Source organism: Eurosta solidaginis, chromosome 4, assembly GCF_040869045.1.
Source record: "Eurosta solidaginis isolate ZX-2024a chromosome 4, ASM4086904v1, whole genome shotgun sequence".
Lineage (NCBI taxonomy): Eukaryota > Metazoa > Arthropoda > Insecta > Diptera > Tephritidae > Eurosta > Eurosta solidaginis.
The window spans coordinates 163155557-163178655 of NC_090322.1; the positions used below are offsets into that span (position 1 = coordinate 163155557).

Here is a 23099-nt window from a genome sequence, read left to right on the forward strand (position 1 = left end):
ACATGCCTCATATTGATAATACCATGATAAAAACACCTATGAGGCAAAGCCGTTCCTTCTTATAAATATAACTTCAAACGGCATCGGTGTGGTAGCAGAGCACGCTAAGGTATAGTATTGTGACGAATATTAGCATCACTAAGCGATACGGTGCATCAGTAAGCCGATGATAAGCAGCCTTTTGTATGTACGTAAACAAATCAATCATCATGTACACACATATGTAAATACAAGGCAAGGGAGAGATACTCAAAAACGCATGTAATCATCAGCCGAATTAGTACTCACATATACACACGCATATGGCTCAAAGTAGTCTAATAAAGACCATTTTGTATTACTGAATATTGGAGTTATTTATTCAACAGTTTAGCGATTCGAACGTTAGCAAAAGGTTTCAAATAAGCGGAATTTCCCTAAATTCGTTACAACTGGTGCCAGAAGAGGAATTGTTGAATAAATTCCAGAGTTGCAGAGTACAACAAGGACATGGCAAAGTGGAGTGAATTGAAGATGCAGCAACGGAAAAGATTATACGCTATAAGAACAAGGATGTGCCACTTAAGTTCAGTTTGGAGAAAGAGTTCAGCAGTAAGCGAGTGCTGGTGGAGGTGATTCGACAGAAACCACAAAAGTCAAGGAACGTAGATCGGGCAAAGGTTGATGGAACGAATGGGCCAAAACAAATGAAAACCAAAGGTGAGAAAAATACTGGCATTGACAATGGACGCACTAAAACGAACGGAAGAAATTTCCAGAAAGAATGCAAGGGTAGTTTCAAGGCAGGGCGCACTACTATTGTGAAACATCGGAACGATACAGATTATACGAAGCCAATCCGTAAAGCGCAAGCTGTCCGAGGTAGTTCATTGGCCAAACAACAGAGTGTGAGGGAACGAACCAGGGTAATAAATAGTAAGATGAAACACAGGTTTGACAAGAACAATTCGGAAGGTTTCTTGGAGGAAGATTTGGTACTGTTATACAACACTCACCGGCGGAAAGGTGGTCCATCCAAATTTTGGTGCAGTTGGGAAGGCCCTTACAATACGCATATGGCTACAAACTACAAATATACAAATGAAAAATATTAAAATTTTTCTATTTATTTAATAATTTGGGAAAATTTTAAATGTTTTCATACATTTAAAAAAAAGCAATATGGGCAATCCCCGATTATTAAAAATCATACAAACAGACAAAATTGGTTAATTCGTTGTAGTTCTATAAATAGAACGAAAACAGCAACAAAAACCAAAGTTTCTTTGAAAACCGCCGTACCAAGCATAGCTTTAACACATAATTGCATACGAAGTATGCAATGTGTAAAAGATTAAAATATGCAAAAAGAAGGCAATTGGGAAAGACTTCACAACAGGCATGACGTAGCTGAATGCGTTTACAACCATTTCAACTATCGTAGGGGTGCGAGTTCGACTCCCACTCCCGGGAGAAAAGGCTTTGAAGAGATTTACAAGGTATAATCGAAACAGCTGTCGCCTTGTCCGTCCTGATGTCACGTTGTTTAAAATTTTCCCAAATTATTAAATAAATTATAAAATTAAAAAAATTGCTTCAAATAAATGTTTTCATACATTTAAAAAAAAGCAATATGGGCAATCCCCGATTATTAAAAATCATACAAACAGACAAAATTGGTTAATTCGTTGTAGTTCTATAAATAGAACGAAAACAGCAACAAAAACCAAAGTTTCTTTGAAAACCGCCGTACCAAGCATAGCTTTAACACATAATTGCATACGAAGTATGCAATGTGTAAAAGATTAAAATATGCAAAAAGAAGGCAATTGGGAAAGACTTCACAACAGGCATGACGTAGCTGCATGCGTTTACAACCATTTCAACTATCGTAGGGGTGCGAGTTCGACTCCCACTCCCGGGAGAAAAGGCTTTGAAGAGATTTACAAGGTATAATCGAAACAGCTGTCGCCTTGTCCGTCCTGATGTCACGTTGTTTAAAATTTTCCCAAATTATTAAATAAATTATAAAATTAAAAAATTGCTTCAAATAAATGTTTTCATACATTTAAAAAAAAGCAATATGGGCAATCCCCGATTATTAAAAATCATACAAACAGACAAAATTGGTTAATTCGTTGTAGTTCTATAAATAGAACGAAAACAGCAACAAAAACCAAAGTTTCTTTGAAAACCGCCGTACCAAGCATAGCTTTAACACATAATTGCATACGAAGTATGCAATGTGTAAAAGATTAAAATATGCAAAAAGAAGGCAATTGGGAAAGACTTCACAACAGGCATGACGTAGCTGAATGCGTTTACAACCATTTCAACTATCGTAGGGGTGCGAGTTCGACTCCCACTCCCGGGAGAAAAGGCTTTGAAGAGATTTACAAGGTATAATCGAAACAGCTGTCGCCTTGTCCGTCCTGATGTCACGTTGTTTAAAATTTTCCCAAATTATTAAATAAATTATAAAATTAAAAAATTGCTTCAAATAAATGTTTTCATACATTTAAAAAAAAGCAATATGGGCAATCCCCGATTATTAAAAATCATACAAACAGACAAAATTGGTTAATTCGTTGTAGTTCTATAAATAGAACGAAAACAGCAACAAAAACCAAAGTTTCTTTGAAAACCGCCGTACCAAGCATAGCTTTAACACATAATTGCATACGAAGTATGCAATGTGTAAAAGATTAAAATATGCAAAAAGAAGGCAATTGGGAAAGACTTCACAACAGGCATGACGTAGCTGAATGCGTTTACAACCATTTCAACTATCGTAGGGGTGCGAGTTCGACTCCCACTCCCGAGAGAAAAGGCTTTGAAGAGATTTACAAGGTATAATCGAAACAGCTGTCGCCTTGTCCGTCCTGATGTCACGTTGTTTAAAATTTTCCCAAATTATTAAATAAATTATAAAATTAAAAAATTGCTTCAAATAAATGTTTTCATACATTAAAAAAAAAGCAATATGGGCAATCCCCGATTACTAAAAATCATACAAACAGACAAAATTGGTTAATTCGTTGTAGTTCTATAAATAGAACGAAAACAGCAACAAAAACCAAAGTTTCTTTGAAAACCGCCGTACCAAGCATAGCTTTAACACATAATTGCATACGAAGTATGCAATGTGTAAAAGATTAAAATATGCAAAAAGAAGGCAATTGGGAAAGACTTCACAACAGGCATGACGTAGCTGAATGCGTTTACAACCATTTCAACTATCGTAGGGGTGCGAGTTCGACTCCCACTCCCGAGAGAAAAGGCTTTGAAGAGATTTACAAGGTATAATCGAAACAGCTGTCGCCTTGTCCGTCCTGATGTCACGTTGTTTAAAATTTTCCCAAATTATTAAATAAATTATAAAATTAAAAAATTGCTTCAAATAAATGTTTTCATACATTAAAAAAAAAGCAATATGGGCAATCCCCGATTACTAAAAATCATACAAACAGACAAAATTGGTTAATTCGTTGTAGTTCTATAAATAGAACGAAAACAGCAACAAAAACCAAAGTTTCTTTGAAAACCGCCGTACCAAGCATAGCTTTAACACATAATTGCATACGAAGTATGCAATGTGTAAAAGATTAAAATATGCAAAAAGAAGGCAATTGGGAAAGACTTCACAACAGGCATGACGTAGCTGAATGCGTTTACAACCATTTCAACTATCGTAGGGGTGCGAGTTCGACTCCCACTCCCGGGAGAAAAGGCTTTGAAGAGATTTACAAGGTATAATCGAAACAGCTGTCGCCTTGTCCGTCCTGATGTCACGTTGTTTAAAATTTTCCCAAATTATTAAATAAATTATAAAATTAAAAAATTGCTTCAAATAAATGTTTTCATACATTTAAAAAAAAGCAATATGGGCAATCCCCGATTATTAAAAATCATACAAACAGACAAAATTGGTTAATTCGTTGTAGTTCTATAAATAGAACGAAAACAGCAACAAAAACCAAAGTTTCTTTGAAAACCGCCGTACCAAGCATAGCTTTAACACATAATTGCATACGAAGTATGCAATGTGTAAAAGATTAAAATATGCAAAAAGAAGGCAATTGGGAAAGACTTCACAACAGGCATGACGTAGCTGAATGCGTTTACAACCATTTCAACTATCGTAGGGGTGCGAGTTCGACTCCCACTCCCGGGAGAAAAGGCTTTGAAGAGATTTACAAGGTATAATCGAAACAGCTGTCGCCTTGTCCGTCCTGATGTCACGTTGTTTAAAATTTTCCCAAATTATTAAATAAATTATAAAATTAAAAAATTGCTTCAAATAAATGTTTTCATACATTTAAAAAAAAGCAATATGGGCAATCCCCGATTATTAAAAATCATACAAACAGACAAAATTGGTTAATTCGTTGTAGTTCTATAAATAGAACGAAAACAGCAACAAAAACCAAAGTTTCTTTGAAAACCGCCGTACCAAGCATAGCTTTAACACATAATTGCATACGAAGTATGCAATGTGTAAAAGATTAAAATATGCAAAAAGAAGGCAATTGGGAAAGACTTCACAACAGGCATGACGTAGCTGAATGCGTTTACAACCATTTCAACTATCGTAGGGGTGCGAGTTCGACTCCCACTCCCGAGAGAAAAGGCTTTGAAGAGATTTACAAGGTATAATCGAAACAGCTGTCGCCTTGTCCGTCCTGATGTCACGTTGTTTAAAATTTTCCCAAATTATTAAATAAATTATAAAATTAAAAAATTGCTTCAAATAAATGTTTTCATACATTAAAAAAAAAGCAATATGGGCAATCCCCGATTACTAAAAATCATACAAACAGACAAAATTGGTTAATTCGTTGTAGTTCTATAAATAGAACGAAAACAGCAACAAAAACCAAAGTTTCTTTGAAAACCGCCGTACCAAGCATAGCTTTAACACATAATTGCATACGAAGTATGCAATGTGTAAAAGATTAAAATATGCAAAAAGAAGGCAATTGGGAAAGACTTCACAACAGGCATGACGTAGCTGAATGCGTTTACAACCATTTCAACTATCGTAGGGGTGCGAGTTCGACTCCCACTCCCGGGAGAAAAGGCTTTGAAGAGATTTACAAGGTATAATCGAAACAGCTGTCGCCTTGTCCGTCCTGATGTCACGTTGTTTAAAATTTTCCCAAATTATTAAATAAATTATAAAATTAAAAAATTGCTTCAAATAAATGTTTTCATACATTTAAAAAAAAGCAATATGGGCAATCCCCGATTATTAAAAATCATACAAACAGACAAAATTGGTTAATTCGTTGTAGTTCTATAAATAGAACGAAAACAGCAACAAAAACCAAAGTTTCTTTGAAAACCGCCGTACCAAGCATAGCTTTAACACATAATTGCATACGAAGTATGCAATGTGTAAAAGATTAAAATATGCAAAAAGAAGGCAATTGGGAAAGACTTCACAACAGGCATGACGTAGCTGAATGCGTTTACAACCATTTCAACTATCGTAGGGGTGCGAGTTCGACTCCCACTCCCGGGAGAAAAGGCTTTGAAGAGATTTACAAGGTATAATCGAAACAGCTGTCGCCTTGTCCGTCCTGATGTCACGTTGTTTAAAATTTTCCCAAATTATTAAATAAATTATAAAATTAAAAAATTGCTTCAAATAAATGTTTTCATACATTTAAAAAAAAGCAATATGGGCAATCCCCGATTATTAAAAATCATTTTTCTATTTAAATATTATTTATTTAACAATGAATTCACAGACTGAAAACTGAAAAGCTGAAAACTGAAACTCAAAATATCTTTTTATACATTTTTCTATTACAATTTTTAAACAAATGCTATCTTTGGTTATTCCAAAAATTATTTAAGTATTTTTTTAGAATATATTGCAAAGTATTTATTTAAAATAATTTATTTATATTTATTAAACTAAACATTGCTTAACTTCTCCCCCTCTTAAAATCGATACGCCCTCGCTTCGACAAATACTCAAATAATTTTTAAAATGAAACACTAAACATGCGTATAATCAATATCTATATATATAAACAGAAGTGTACATTTTGATTGTCACTCCATAACTCGTGAAAGGATAGAGAACGGATAGAAAGATAGAACGAAGGAAAGATGCATGAAGGAGAGATGATGGTTAGTTGATTTTGAAATCCCAAATCGGTTTAGCCATTCTTGAGTTATGATTTTTTTTTAGAAAAAATTCAAAATTTGAAAATTTGGTATATAAGTTTGCCTATATTAGCATTTACGATCTTTTTTTCCGGGAAGTTAACCAGAGACGGACTGGGACTGGGATTAGAACTAGGACCGGGACTGAGACTCGGAGTGGGACTGGGACTGGAACAAAATACATACCACCCTCTGGGACAGGCAATAAGGGATGAAAGAATGAGAAGAAGGTGAGAGAAGAGAAAATAGAGAAGTAGAAGGATACTGAGAAAGAAATAGAATGAGACGAATATGGAGATAGATGAAGCGAAAAAGACGGAAGGAGGAGTGAATAAAAGGATCAGGAAAAGTGAAGAGGGATGGGGGGCAGAGTTAGACGAAAAAAGCTTATTAAAATATGCAGATAGGCCAAATTTAGGGCAGAACAACGTCTGCCAGGTCTGCTAGTTGTGTATGTAATTCATTTATAAGTTTTCAAATTTCAAGTAAAACACTATCAACGAATATTATCTTTATGAATATTTTTCCATTAATTAAAACTGTTGTTCCAAGATCTTTTTGTACAACATTTCGTTCATATACCTTATTCAATTTATTACCCAAACGTTTATTTCTACGTACAAAAACCACTACTCCTTCTTTAAAACTACTTCTGATTTTGCTTGACCTTTTTAAAGCAATACTCTGTGCTGAACTTAGTAAAGATTTTATAGAACTTAAAAACTCTTTTGAAAATTAATTAATTGCATCAATAGGTTTCAATTGTATTATAGAATGAATTGTGTTATTATAATGGTATGTTGCTAAAAGAACTAAATCAGTTATATCAGTAATATTTTTTTCTATTTTTAAACACCTAGCTATTTCGATTATTGTAGAATGTAGCCGTTCTATTTGTCCATTACTCATACTATGGTATGAAAAATTGATATATATCAAAGTGATTTTTCAACATGTTACTTATTGTATTTGATTGAAACGACTTTTCATTATCAGAAACAATAAGTTTAGTTTTCTTAAAATTATTTAATAATACAAAGAATGGTGGTTTTATATCTAGTATAGATCTAGATGAGATAGGTACTACTTGAACGAATTTCGAAAATTTATCAATACAAGTTAAAAAATGTTGTTTATCAATTGAAAATATATCAATGTGTAAAATTTCTACAGGATATTCGGGAATCGGAGTTTCTCCTATTTCAGGTTTTGCAGGATGCCTATTATATTTATTTTCTAAACATATTCTACAATTTTTTGTTATTGTTTTAAGTGTGTTTTTTATATCCGGGAAGTAATATTCTTCTATAAACTGCTTATAATTTTCCTGTAAAGAACGATGTGCCCTATTATGTTCTATCGTTGCAGTTTCTGTTTGATCAGCTTTCTTTGTTAAATCTATTACTAATTTCTCAGAATGAATAAATTTTGTACCTGGAAAATTCGATAAAAGAATTGACTGAATCTTTGCTAAAGTTTCTAAATTGGAACAAACTCCGTTACCAACATCTGTATTAACACAATGCCGAAGTGCTTGCAGGAGATATTCAGCTGTTTTGAAATTAATGGTATGTCTTGTAAAATTTTTGAAAATAGTTTTCGAAGATTTGCTGTTATGATTAGAGGTGAAAAGAATAAGTTGATTTTTAAATTAATTAACTGAATTTTTATTTATTTTATTGCATCTGAATAGGAAATTTCACTATGAACTGTTTGATTACTTATAAAATTTTCAAAACTATGAATATACTGTCGACAAAGAGCATCAGCGACCTTATTTTCTCTACCAGGTTTATAAAAGAATTTGGGAGCATACGAATTTATATGGATGGCTACCATCTTTTCATTTTTGAATTCTGATTTTTGTCAGAAATTGCAAATGTAAGTGGTGATGGTCAGTATAAATATGAATATTTTTTATACCGTAGAAATAATGGCGCAGCTTTTGAATTGCCCAAACAATTGCAAGGAGCTCACGTTCATTTGTGGCATAATTTTCTTCAGCTCTTGAGAGAGTTCTCAATATCATTGTAATAGGTCTACCATTTTAGGATAATACGGCTCCTAAGGCAACTGAAGAAGCATCTGTTGTAATTTCAAATGGCTTTGAATAATCGGGATGCTGGAGTAGTCCATCTTCAGAAGTCAAAATTGATTTTAATTTTTCAAAAGATTTTCTTGCTTCATCATCCAAAGAGATTTTTACATATTTAGATTGTTTTATATGACCATTATCACCTCTCAAATATTTAGTTAGGGGTTTAGATATATGAGCATAATATTTTATGAATCGTCGATAATAACCCGAAAGACCTAAAAATGACCGTAAAGATCTAAGTGACTAAAGTTCTTCATAATTCACAATCGCATCAATTTTATCACTACATGTAGGTATGTCTTTTCCTGGAATAATAAATCCTAAAAACTCTACCTCAGACTTAAAGAATTTTGATTTTTCAAGCGACACACGCATGCCTGCCTTTTCTATTTTTTTAAGAATAAAATCAACATACTGAAAATGCGAGCATTTATCATGTGAAAATATGATAATAGCCGTGTTTTTTTTACACGCGCATACGTTTCGTTTGCGCGTGAAAAAAAAAAACGCCTATCCTCGCTTAGATAATGCTTAGGAAACCCATCTAGCGGCTTGTGGTTAAACAACTAGCTACAGCAACAGGGTGTACCGAAAAGCGGATACACAACGCTCTGATGGCCATAGGGTATAACATATAGCTGAATCAGTTGCGATGAATTGTGGACACGCATAGAATACATAGAATTAGTGTAGAGGGTGAAACAAAGACACATATTTCAGTTACATGTGAGTATAATGCGTATTGAAATTTAGTAGGACAAAATTTATGCGCAGCAATTTCAGAGGTATAAAGTTTGTCGCTTTCCAAAGTAGTGAAAAAGTTTGACTGCCCTAAATTTGCTAAAATTACCGAAATATCTGGAATAGGATACCTATCTGAAGTAGTATGTTCATTAAGCTTTCAAAAATCAATTACCATTCTTGGTTTTTGATTGCCTTCATCGTCTAATCCTTTTTTAGTAACCACATGTACCGGTGAGTTATACGCAGAATATGATTTTCGAATTATACCATCAATAAGCAGAGATTCTATTTCCCCATTTATGAACCTTGCTGCAGATATGGGATAAGGATAGCTTCTAGAAAAAATTCTGCATAGATGTCAAAATTCCAAAGTGATTGGATTACCTGATTTGTATTTGACTATCGCTGTCTCATTCTGTATCTCTTTCTATCACTCGCTGAAGATAGGCGCCCCCATATTGAACACTCTGTCAAAACGCTAAAAAGTAGCCATATTGAACATCCTGTCAGGTATTTGACAGATAAGATATCACACTTAGTTATCATTCACAATGATTATAAGGTAAGCCTCTATTAGATTGAGCAAATGCATCAAAATTTTGTGGAATTAATTCACTAATTTTGATAGACAACTCCTGATTGTTCAGCATATTTACTTGTTGACATTCAAAATGACTACTTTTCTCCTTTCCTGACTTGTGATAGAGAAACCGTTCTTTGATATTTATGTGAGCTTCAATTTCACTCAAAAAATCATAGCCAATAATTGCATCGAAGCTATTAAGCTTTGATAAAATATAAAATGTTGTGATCTTTCCTAATAAATGAATTCTATATTTTTCTGAAATATTATTTAATCCACTTATAGATTTTATTTTGAAAGGTGAATCAACTTTTCTTATGCCTTTTAAAAGTCAAATGGTTTTATATAATTTTTTGATGTTCCGGTATCAATAAGAATTTTTATAACCTCTCCATTCGGAAGTGTTCTATTAATGAATGGCAAGTTCGATTTTATCCTAAAAATTAACCTCTTAAAATTGTCATCTTCATAATTTTTAGATTGTTTTTCTGAATAATATAAATTATTTTCTATGGCATTAACCCTTTGAATTTTGTGAAAAGGAGATTGAGTAGAACTATTGACATCATGTGTTCTTTTTGGATTATTATTTGTAGGAAATCTAACATTAGAATACTGTTGAGAATTTGAATGCATAGGTATATTTTGTTGACTATGAGGTTTCTTTATAATATTATCCTTGCGATCAGTTTGCCTTCTAAAGTTTGAATTTTGATAATCTATTTCCATTGTAATTTGATCTTGATTAAATTGATTATTTACTCGATATAGAAGGTTGGTTATTATTACGACGCAAAAAAGAAGACGAATAATTTTTTATTGAGCTTGCAACATCATACGTATTTGCAAAGTCATACCTTTGCCTGTTATGTTGCAATTCTTGAGCTGTAGCAAGTGTTGTGGGTAAATCAGGATTTACAAAAAACAATGTGTCGCAAAGTGGACGCCTTAAACCCGATACAAAAACCCTAAGAGCATTTTTTCTAGCTCTTTGATTAAAAGCATTTGTTAAAATTTCATTACTGCTATATGTCATAATATTTTTATTTATAATTAACGTTAATTGTTTACCAACGACATCATAATACTGAGTAATGGTTTGGTTCCCTTGTCTCAGTGTATTTAATTCATTTTCTGAAATATGTAATGGTCTTTTGTCAGCATAAAGCTGATCTAATCTCAATACTATTGCCTTGAAATTAAGTGGAGTATTAAAAGAACTCAAATTTTCATTTACAGAAGCCGTTATTTTATTGCGAAGTATACCCATTGCAATATAATAAGCTTCTGAACCTTCATTATAATAATTAATTGCAAACTTTGCCGCTTCCCTCCATGCAGGGTAATCAAAAATACTTCCCTTAAATTCAGGCAATGATTTAACTAAACTTAAATCACTATGAGTATTCTGAACTCCTGAAACTATGGATACTGGAGAATGTATTTCCACTCTCGAGGGACTTATCCTTTGAAAAGCTAAGGACAATTCATTTATCTGATTTTCTAATTCAACTTTAGCTGTTTCTGCTGCAGCTTCTACTAAGTTCAGAACAGTACCACGGTCAACCATGCTTGAATAAGAAAAGCAAAAAAAAACCAATATGGTATTATAGAATTCTTAAATTAAACTAGATGATATTAAATGAAATTAAATTATAGCAAATAAAATTCTAATAAATTAAATTACATTTCATTAAATACTTAACAATTTGACATCTATGAAGGCTTAATGGTTTGAAATTGATTGTTGTTATTGTCTTTAAATCTCTTCTTAATTTGCTGAAGTTGATTGATGGTTTAATATTTCCCAATGAATACTGTTGTTGGTTGATATATATGCATTATTGCAATCTTATTGCTTTCTCCAAATTTATATATATATCTGTTACTTTATGACAGTTTTACCGAAGATTATGTATTAGCAAAATTGTTTTGCTACATACAATATGTCTTGACCAGAATAAATATAATTTTAATTTTTTAGAATAGTTCTTCAATAGGAAAAAAAATAAGTTCGTTTCTTGAGTCTAAAGTATTTACTCACAATTTTTTACAACTTTTTATTATGATCAATTTTTCTCAAAGTTTTCTTTAATTATCATTTATTTGTTCACAAAATAATTTTTATTTACCTTGAAATTGCTTTCACAGCATTTTATGACACTGAATCTTTTTATTTATTTATCCAGAAAATTCTTTTATTTGTTTTCACATTAATGACCTTAGCACAACATGTATATATGTATGTATGTATTTTTTTTTTATTTCATTCATTTAATTGCATATTTCTTATGCAATTGTTCTTAAACAAACTTCTAAATTTTAGTCTTTAATCCATTATAAAGGTTTTTTATTTTCGCTAGTAAGTCTTAAATTATAATCCTATTCGGATATATATTCACTTTTTCAAGATCCATTTTCAAATTTTTATCCTTTCCTCAGGATTTTTATTTTTTAAATTTTTTATATATTATCCTTTTATAAGGATTAGTCCACTTATTACTATAAATGTATCCTATTATAAGGATATTTTCCAAAATTGGTTATATGATTAGTCCACGTATCACGTATTAATATACGGTATCCTATTATAAGGATATTTTTTAGCAAATGTATCCTGTTATAAGGATATTATTTTTTTGTTGTTGGGCGCCAATGAAAAATATTAAAATTGTTCTATTTAAATATTATTTATTTAACAATGAATTCACAGACTGAAAACTGAAAAACTGAAAACTGAAACTCAAAATATCTTTTTATACATTTTTCTATTACAATTTTTAAACAAATGCTATCTTTGGTTATTCCAAAAATTATTTAAGTATTTTTTTAGAATATATTGCAAAGTATTTATTTAAAATAATTAATTTATATTTATTAAACTAAACATTGCTTAACTTACATATATATGGATGGTAACCAAGCATGAAGTTCACGAAATTACTAGACCTTAGGAGAAATGGGTGAACGAGGAAACCGAGAGTATAAAATCAGCGCAAGCTGAGCATGACTAAACAGTTTTGATTAAAGCACGCTATTGGTTGTGAAGTATAAGTGTTATTGTGAAGTACTCTCAAAGTAGTCTAATAAAGACCATTTTGCATTATTGAATATTGTAGTTATTTATTCAACAGTTTATCGATTCGAAAGTTAGCAGAAGGTTTCAAATAAGCGCAATTTCCCTAAATTGGTTACAGTATATTATACTAACGAAAAATTGTGAAACAAATAAGGAAGGCTAAGTTCGGGTGTAACCCAACATTACATACTCAGCTACCAAATTACAGTTTGCGAAACTTTTAAATTATCTTCTTTTAAAAGTGGGCGGTGCCACACCCATTGTCCAAAATTTTAATAATTTTCTATTCTGCGTCATAAGGTCAACCCACCTACCAAGTTTCATCACTTTATCCGTCTTTGGTAATGAATTATCGCACTTTTTCGGTTTTCGAAATTTTCGATATCGAAAAAGTGGTTGTGATTATAGTCCGAGTTCGTTCATTTTTAATAGCGATCTGAGATGAGTGCCCAGGAACTTACATACCAAATTTTATTAAGATACCTCAAAATTTACTCAAGTTATCATGTTTACGGACAGACGGACGGTTATGGCTAAATGAATTTCTTTTTTCGCGCAGATCATTTTGATATATAGAAGTCTACATATATCTATCTCGATTAGTTTATGCCATTACGGGGTACCGTTATGCGAACTCTTATGCCAGAGAATTATAGCTAAATGGACCGTACAAAAAAAGCTCACAGCTGAGTGTATAATATACGTTTCCAGCGGAACTTAGACGCCCTTACTTGTTTTTATTTAGATTTGAAGATGTAAGAGTTTTACAGAAGCATAGGCCATGTCTCACAAATTGCGCGCGTTTTAATCATTTTGACATATGAGAAATCGTTGCACATAAAAGTTCATTAAAATGCAATCAACTGTTGATTGTGAAAGAAAAATGTGGACAATAAAAGCAACAACGAAAATTTCTTTTACATTTTTCTATAACGCGGGACAGCACCCGGCTAGCTATTGGACCAAACCAATTTTTTTTAAAAGATTTATACATGTGCAAAAAAGTAATTTGAATGTTTTCGATGCTAGCCTCTCAAACACACATGCCTTTCGAAATTGAGCCGTCTTAACTTTTTTAAATTTATTGCGTTTAGATAATTCAAAAAGTTAGGGCCGTTTTCCCAAGTAAATTTTAAGATATATCGGTTCGATACAAAAATTTTTTGTGAAAAAATTGTGTTTATAAAGCGGATAAATTTTCAATTTCACATGAGAAAACGGTCCTTAAAATATAGACTGCCTTTTTTATACTCAGTGTGCTTTGCACACAGAGTATATTAACTTTGATTGGTTAACGGTTGGTTGTACAGGTATAAAGGAATCGAGATAGATAAAGACTTCCATATATCAAAATCATCAGTATCGAAAAAAAGTTTGATTGAGCCATGTCCGTCCGTCCGTCCGTCTGTCCGTTAACACGATAACTTGAATAAATATTGAGATATCTTCACCAAATTTGGTACACGATCTTATCTGGACCCAGAATAGATTGGCATTGAGAATGAGCGAAATCGGATGATAACCACGCCCACTTTTTATATATATAACATTTTGGAAAACACAAAAAACCTGATAATTTAGTAAATAATACACCTAGAATGTTAAAATTTGACGCGTGGACTGATATTGAGACTCTTGATAAAAATTTAAACATTTTTTTAATGGGCGTGGCACCGCCCATTTGTGATAAAATCAATTTTACAAATATTATTAATCATAAATCAAAAATCGTTAAACCAATCGTAACACAATTCGGCAGAGAGATTGACTTTACTATAGGGAATGCTTTGAAGAAAAATTAATGAAATCGGCTAAGGACCACGCCCACTTTTATATAAAAGATTTTTAAAAGGGTCGTAGACGAAAATAATAAGCTATCTCTTAGCGAAAAAAAGCTTTGTATCAATAGAATTTTACTTTTTACATTTAATTATAACATTAAATTGGAAAACACTAAAATTTTTGAAAATGGATGCGGCACCGCTCTTTTTATGACTAAGCAATTTTCTATGTTTCTGGAGCCATAACTCGAAGAAAAATGAACGGATCGTAATAAAATTGGGCACATAAATTTTCCCTATAGTAGAAAATATTTCTAGTAAAAAGGCCGTAGACCAGAATAATAAGCTATAACTTAGCAAAAAATAGTTATGAATCAATATATTTCACTTACCAAGTTTTATTGTAAGAGGAAATGGGGAGACATTTTTTTTAAACGGGCGGTGCCACGTGTTATGTAGAAAAGTAATTTATCTGAAATGAAATGGGCAATTGAAGCTCACGCCTCGGTTACACCCCAACTTAGACACCTTTACTTGTTCATATATGTATTTTGTCTTTTAATGTAAATAACACCAGTTAAGGGGTTAAAAGCCAGATCGTCGAAAAAGCGAAAAACACACAGCTATACAAAATAGTTGACGGATCTGTAGCGCTATGCACCGACTTGTTTTTGGCATTTTACAGCGGTAACTTATCTTAACAATGATTTTAGCAATTCTGCTGTTCACTAACTTCTCGACTCGACAAAGTCAACCCAACTGTTATTGTTGGCGATTTGGACAATTGGCAATTTATTGTGGTCGTTGATGATGTGGTTAAGCGGTCGAGAAAGTTAGTAAAATTTAATAATGCAAGGGTGGTGGACCCTGCTGCTGGTTTGCTGGTGGACGCCGTTTTAAAAAATGATTAGTTATTTCTCATTTCCAACGCAACCAATAATTAGCTATGATAAAAATCTATTTCAGATACGGCAAAAGTTAGCGAGTCGCATTTGATGCGCTGAATCCGGTTTACGATCATGGCATTCGTCTAAAGGACTACATATTGAGCGTATGCAACTATAATAGAGAACGTCCCTCTGTCCGGCTGGTTGATGTCCTGATGAACCTCTGGGCTGTCATTACCATTCAAGCTATGATATGGCTGCGGCAAGGAAATATGACTTATTGCACCGTGCGAAGCTGCGAGAACGTTCATCTGCGGCCACGGAAGAGAAGACCGACGTGGATCGAGATATCTACAATTCGGCCTTCACGATGGGCCCTCGCTTAAAGGATTAGGTCTGATGGACTGCACCGTGCCCGGAACAGGGTCATAATTCGTGTCAGATTTAAATGTAAACTAGCATTGTCCGCGGTTGAAAATTCAACCAATCTAATAAGCTAGATAAAGGGTATCAAAATTAAAGCTTGTATGGATAGATTTTCTAGACATGGGACGTACAAATTTCTCTTTCCCATAAATTGTAGTCTCTTGTACTATACATTTGTATGCTGTGTGGCTCTAAACTAAATTTCACGTCCGATGTGTAGCTGTTTTTAGCGATTTTGATATTTCAGTCCTTTTTACAAAATGTACAACCTTTTTTTTTGGTAGATACCACAACCTCTTAGGATAAAGACCTACCCTCTGTGCCTTGCACGCAGAGTATATTAACTTTGGTAACATAACGGTCATATATCAAAATGCTCTGTATGAAAAAAGGAATTGATTTAGCCGTGCTGGTCCGTCGTCCGCCTGTCTGTACACACGATAACTTGAGTAAATATTGAGATATCTTATTGAAATTCGGTTTATGGGTCCCTTGGCACTCATCTCACATCGATATTTAATATGAGCGAAAACGGATGATAACCACGCCCATTTTTATTCATATAACATTTTGGAAAACACAAAAATAATACACCTAGAATGTTGAAATTTGATGTGTGGACTCTTTTCGAAAAGGAGCTTAATCTCAATGGTACTTTACTTTCTAAATGGAATTATAACAAAAAATAGAAAATATTATATTTCCGGAGCCATGACTCGAAGGAAAATTAATTTATCGTAATAAAGTTGGGAGTACATACATACTTTCTTTATAGCAGAAAATATTTCTAGTAAAAAATGGGCGGGATCGGTTAATATTTCATATATTATTAAACGGTTTTATTTAGGTTGACTAGACCCAGCTGCGGCACGGCCGTTGTGAACAAATTTTGTAATTAAAATTTAAGTAACTTCCCGATAAGCTACAAGCTTGAAACTTGGAATATAGTTCAGAACCCAATGACAATGCAATAATAAGAAACAATCGTCGCTAGGTGGCGCAAGGATCGAGATATTCACAAAAATCGTATTTATGGTCCGATTTGGCTCATATTTGGAACTCATAATACATACAAGAATAGAAAGCGACCTATGAAAAAATCGCCGCTAGGTGGCGCAAGAATCGAGATATTCACAAAAATCGTATATGTGGTCCGACTTGGCTCATATTTGGAACACATAATACAAACAAGAATAGAAAGCGGACTATGATGTCCGATTTCGCTCATATTTGGAACAAATATTAGATACATACAGTCCGGTAGAAGTGACATCAAAATATTTTAGAGTTGGAGGAGGGACAAGCATTCGTGGCGCACCGTCGAGTAAACTCTTTGGAAGTATTATGTATTGAGGACTTAGATTGTAACAAATTGACAGGAAAGAGTCCTTGTAATAATGAGCCACTAAATGAACTAAATAGAATGAGAAATAATAGGCAATTTAAATTAAATAAAGACTAAATACTTGGAAAAAAAAAACAAGTAAGGAAGGCTAAGTTCGGGTGTAACCGAACATTACATACTCAGCTGAGAGCTTTGGAGACAAAATAAGGGAAAACCACCATTTAGGAAAATGAACCTAGGGTAACCCTGGAATGTGTTTTATGACATGGGTATCAAATGGAAGGTATTAAAGAGTATTTTAAAAGGGAGTGGGCCTTAGTTCTATAGGTGGACGCCTTTTCGAGATATCGCCATAAAGGTGGACCAGAGGTGACTCTAAAATGTGTTTGTACGATATAGATATCAAAAGAAAGGTGTTAATGAGTATTTTGAAAGGGAATGGGCCTTAGTTCTATAGGTGGACACCTTTTCGAGATATCGCCATAAAGGTGGACCAGGGGTGACTCTAGAATGTGTTTGTACGATATGGGTATCAAAAGAAAGGTATAAAAAGAAAGGTGTTAATGAGTATTTTGAAAGGGAATGGGCCTTAGTTCTATAGGTGGACACCTTTTCGAGATATCGCCATAAAGGTGGACCAGGGGTGACTCTAGAATGTGTTTGTACGATATGGGTATCAAATGAAAGGTGTTAATGAGTGTTTTAAAAGGGAGTGGGCCTTAGTTCTATAGGTGGACGCCTTTTAGAGATATCACCATAAAGGTGGACAAGGGGTGACTAGAATGCATTTGTACGATATGGGTATCAAAATAAAGGTGTTAATGAGTATTTTGAAAGGGAATGTGCCTTAGTTCTATAGGTAGACACCTTTTCGAGATATCGCCATAGAGGTGGACCAGGGGTGACCCTAGAATGTGTTTGTACGATATGGGTATCAAAAGAAAGGTATAAAAAAAAAAGTGTTAATGAGTATTTTGAAAGGGAATGGGCCTTAGTTCTATAGGTGGACACCTTTTCGAGATATCGCCATAAAGGTGGACCAGGGGTGACTCTAGAATGTGTTTGTACGATATGGGTATCAAATGAAAGGTGTTAATGAGTGCTTTAAAAGGGAGTGGGCCTTAGTTCTGTAGGTGGGCGCCTTTACGAGATATCGCCATAAAGGTAGACCAGGGGTGACTAGAATGCGTTTGTACGATATGGGTATCAAAATAAAGGTGTTAATGAGTATTTTGAAAGGGAATGTGCCTTAGTTCTATAAGTAGACACCTTTTCGAGATATCGCCATAGAGGTGGACCAGGGGTGACTCTAGAATGTGTTTGTACGATATGGGTATCAAATGAAAGGTGTTAATGGGTGTTTTAAAAGGGAGTGGGCCTTAGTTCTATAGGTGGACGCCTTTTAGAGATATCACCGTAGAGGTGGACAAGGGGTGACTCTAGAATGTGTTTGTACGTTATGGGTATCAAATTAAAGGTATTAATGAGGGTTATAAAAAGGAGTGGCCCTTAGTTGTATATGTGAAGACGTTTTCGAGATATCGACCAAAATGTGGACCAGGGTGACCCAGAACATCATCTGTTGTGTACCGCTAATTTATTTATATATGTAATACCACGAACAGTATTCCTGCCAAGATTCCAAGGGCATTTGATTTCGCCCTGCATAACTTTTTCATTATCTTCTACTTAATATGGTAGGTGTCACACACATTTTACAAAGTTTTTTCTAAAGTTATATTTTGCTTCAATGAACCAATCGAATTACCATGTTTCATCCCTTTTTTCATATTTGATATAGAATTATGGCATTTTTTTCATTTTTCGTAAATTTCGATATCGAAAAGGTGGACGTGGTTATAGTCCGATTTCGGCCATTTTTTATACCAAGATAAGGTGAGTTCAGATAAATACGTGTACTAAGTTTAGTAAAGATATATCGGTTTTTGCTCAAGTTATTATGTTAAGGCCAAGTGGAAGGACAGGTGGTAGACTGTGTATAAAAACTGGGCGTGGCTTCAACCGATTTCGCCCATTTTCACATAAAACAGTTATCGTCATAGAGTCTATGCCCCTACCAAATTTCACAAGGATTGGTAAATTTTTGTTCGACTTATGGCATTAAAAGTATTCTAGACGAATTAAATGAAAAAGGGCGGAGCCACGCCCATTTTGAAATTTTCTTTTATTTTTGTATTTTGTTGTACCATATCATTACTGGAGTTGAATGTTGGCATAATTTACTTATATACTGTAAAGATATCAAATTTTTTGTTAAAATTTGATGTAAAAAAATTTTTTTTTTAAAAGTGGGCGTGTTCGCCATCCGATTTTGCTAATTTAGCACACAAATAGTAATATGACTAACGTTTCTGCCAAATTTCGTCATGATATCTTCAACGACTGCCAAATTACAAATTGCAAAATCTTTAAATTACCTTATTTTAAAAGTGGGCGGTGCCACGCCCATTGTCCAAAATTTTACTAATTTTCTATTCTGCGTCATAAGATCAACCCTTCTACCAAGTTTCAGCGCTTTATCTGTCTTTCGTAATGAATTATCGCTCCTTTTCTGTTTTTCGAAATTTTCGATATCGAAAAAGTGGGCGTGGTTGCAGTCCGATTTCGTTCATTTTCAATAGCGATCTGAGATGAGCGCCCAGGAACACACATACCAAATTTCGTCAAGATACCTCAAAATTTACTCAAGTTATCGTGTTTACGGACGGACGGACGGACATGGCTAAATGAATTTCTTTTTTTCGCCCAGATCATTTTGATATATAGAAGTCTATATCTATCTCTATTAGTTTATGTCGTTACGAATTGCCGTTATGCGAACAAAGTTAATATACTCTGTGAGCTCTGCTCAGCTGAGTATAATAATTAAAAAAAAAAATTGTAAGTTAAACGGGTTTATTGAAAACAATTCTTACATGAAGTAATAATAATACTAAAAGCTAGAAAATAATTAGATAGGTCCTAGGTACTAGTCATCACACTCCTCATCACTCTAAGGCGTTGTTCAGACAATTAAATAAAAGCGTTGAACGCGTTAAATTTCTATTGATAGTCATATATAAGACCAACTGAGCCTCACATTTTTAGAAATTTCACACGCCCAACGCTTTTATTTAATTGTCTGATCAACGCCCTTGATTGATAAGGAGTGCGATGACTAGTAGCTACGACCTACCTAATTATTTTCTAGCATTTATTATTATTATTATTTCATGTAAGTATTGTTTTCAATAAAACCGTTTAACTTAAAAATATTTTTATTTATTTTATTTATATAAAAGATGTTTAAAAGGGTCATAGACTAGAATAATAAGTCATATCTTAGCATAAAATAGTTACACTCTCGGCAAGTTAATCGAGGTCATGTCAGAAATAAGTTAATATTTTTCGATCTACAAAAGACTCCACCTTGAAATACCAAAGGGTTTTTAGTTGAAAGTGCAGCGCATATAATATATTATTTTCGAAAATGTTGGTGGGGAATTGAGTATGTAATATTTGTTTAAAAAGTTAAATTTTTATTCACTGTTTTGATTTTACAAAATTAAATCTTTCTTTAAAGCAGTTTTGATGTTAATATTTTGACCTTCAAATAAAACCAAAATTAATAAGATACGGCGATTGGAACCAAAGATATATAATTTTGAATGTGGGCAAGTTTGCTTAACCATCGAATCTGAACACATGCAGATCTCTGAAAAAAATTGTTTTGCAGGAAATCGTGAAATAGGTTTTGACTTTAATTGCGATTCCAGAAAATAAATTTTGTGTCTTTAGAAAAAGTGAAACATCCATACGATTAGTAAAATAACGACCACTATAAGACTTCGAAGAGCAGCAAAATCGAAAATTGTAGGCGAAGCTCGGTCAATAGCTCCTCGGATGCACATATTGTTTATTGCGATCAATTACTATCATTCTATTTTTTTGTTTTTTATAACTTTCATGAAAATCAAATGTTTTTTTTAAGTTTGAACGAATCTCGATATTATAAACCCCTAAAGGAAGAGAGATAGGCCCACCAATAAGTTCTCCGAAATGATCAGGATGACGAGCTGAGTTGATCTCTCTGTATGTTTGAACGCAAACGAGTCCCTCAATTTTTGACACATCTTGGTGAGCGGGTATATTTGAGTGTCCGATAAGACATTTTTCGGAAACGAACGTATCGGACCACTATAGCATATATACCCCATACAAACGATTTTTCGGAAAATTGGTTTTTTTGTTATATCTTCCTTAATTTGTCAGATAGAAGATTCAAATTTCACAAAATGCTTATATATATGGCATACACTGTTTTCTATAAAAATCGTAGAGATCGGTCGTATATATAATATATATCCCATAAAACCGTTTGTACAGATAAGAAGCTTTTCTCAATTTCCGCCCACCAACAGCTATAAGCTACTAATTTCACCAAATTATTACGTATATGGCATATTTTCTTGTCTGAAAAAATCGTAGGGACGGGTAGTTTTTATTCTTTATATCCCATACAACTGATTGTTCAGATAAGAAGCTTTTCGTCATTTCCGTCACATTTTAACAACTTCAGTGATTACCTAATGCTTTTCGGCTAAATCCCAATAGTTAAGCTGCTTGGAATATGCACGACGCTAGAATCGAGTATAGACGCTGTTTACTGCACTGAAGCTCCTTATCGTTCTCCTGTATTCCAGATCTTCAGCATTGGTTGCTCACCTTGTCGGTGATTACCGAGAAGGACAGCCAACCGCGTTACACTCTTGCACCTACATATGTATGTTGCTTCGCTTACTAAGAAAATTGAGAATTTCTTTAAAAAATATAACTTTTTATTTTTTTCTTAATAAAGTGTATATTTGTGTGAAAATGTTGGTAGGTAAAATATGTACGAGGTCGGCTTGGTCTACTGGTTTTATGAGTATTGAAGGAGTAAAATAAACGAGCTCCTTACCTAAATGACCAGACAGCAGCACTAACGGTTAGCAGATGAAATCTTCAAAAAGGATTGGCTTAAGCGCCTACCGTTATTATTGTGGCTTTTCTAATTGGAGGCTGACTGTTGCAGTGTGCGTATAGTGACGTTGGTATTTAACATAAACAATAACAATTTGAACACTTTTAGTTTGGTGCTTATCACAATATGGGTTTTTTTTTTAGCTGTGTAGATTGTTTTACCAACCGCCACCACCACTAGACCAACCACCACCGCCACCGCTTGACCAGCCACCACCACCGCCGCCCCCACCACCTTGCGAGATTACTTTGATGATTTTGACGGAACCACCGCCACCATGACCGCCGCCACCGCCGCCGGACCAGCCGCCACCACCACCGCCGCTGGACCAACCACCTCCACCTCCACCTCCACCTCCGCTTCCTTGTGAAATTACTTTAATGATTTTTACATCACCACCTCCACCATGACCGCCACCACCACCGGCCCAGCCACCACCGCCTCCACCGCTAGACCAACCGCCACCGCCGCCACCCCCACCGTGGCCGCCAGAGCCAGCATCGATAATCTTAACGATCTTTACACTGCCACCACCGCCACCGCCACCATGGCCACCACCACCGCCGGACCAACCGCCTCCACCACCACCCCCAATGAAACCAGCATTCGCAATGGCACAAGCTGCCAGCAAACAGACAAATATCTGGAAGAGTGGAAGAAAAAAATATACATTTGACATATACTTCAAACTCCAGAGTTTTGTCCAAATCCGTTTAGCCCTTCTTGCAGTACGTACCTTCATGTTGCTATCTCTGTGCTTAGTAGATATAAGAGTTAAGAGATTCCGTCAACAACTGATGCTTCCATTCATGCACGGCACGTATTTATATGCAAAAATGACGAAAAGTTTGGTTTTAGCAGCGACTAGAGGCGCATCGCGATATGCGAACAAGAAACTAAGAAACGGCATAGAAGCTCAGCTGCAGGGCGCAAAGAGACTACCATTGTATGTATGCTGATTAAGTAATAATAAATTT

The 23099-nt window shown here is 34.1% G+C and overlaps 1 protein-coding gene across 1 annotated transcript; it reads right to left on the reverse strand.

The window, feature by feature from the left end:
* Nucleotides 1-21921: 21921 nt before the first annotated feature.
* Nucleotides 21922-22895, reverse strand: LOC137248294 (uncharacterized). Its single transcript, XM_067779166.1, has 2 exons — nucleotides 22859-22895; nucleotides 21922-22765 (listed from the first exon to the last, which is right to left on the reverse strand). Exons 1-2 carry the CDS (start codon nucleotides 22862-22864, stop codon nucleotides 22280-22282), a joined length of 492 nt encoding a protein of 163 aa, XP_067635267.1. The 5' UTR covers nucleotides 22865-22895; the 3' UTR covers nucleotides 21922-22279.
* Nucleotides 22896-23099: the final 204 nt, after the last annotated feature.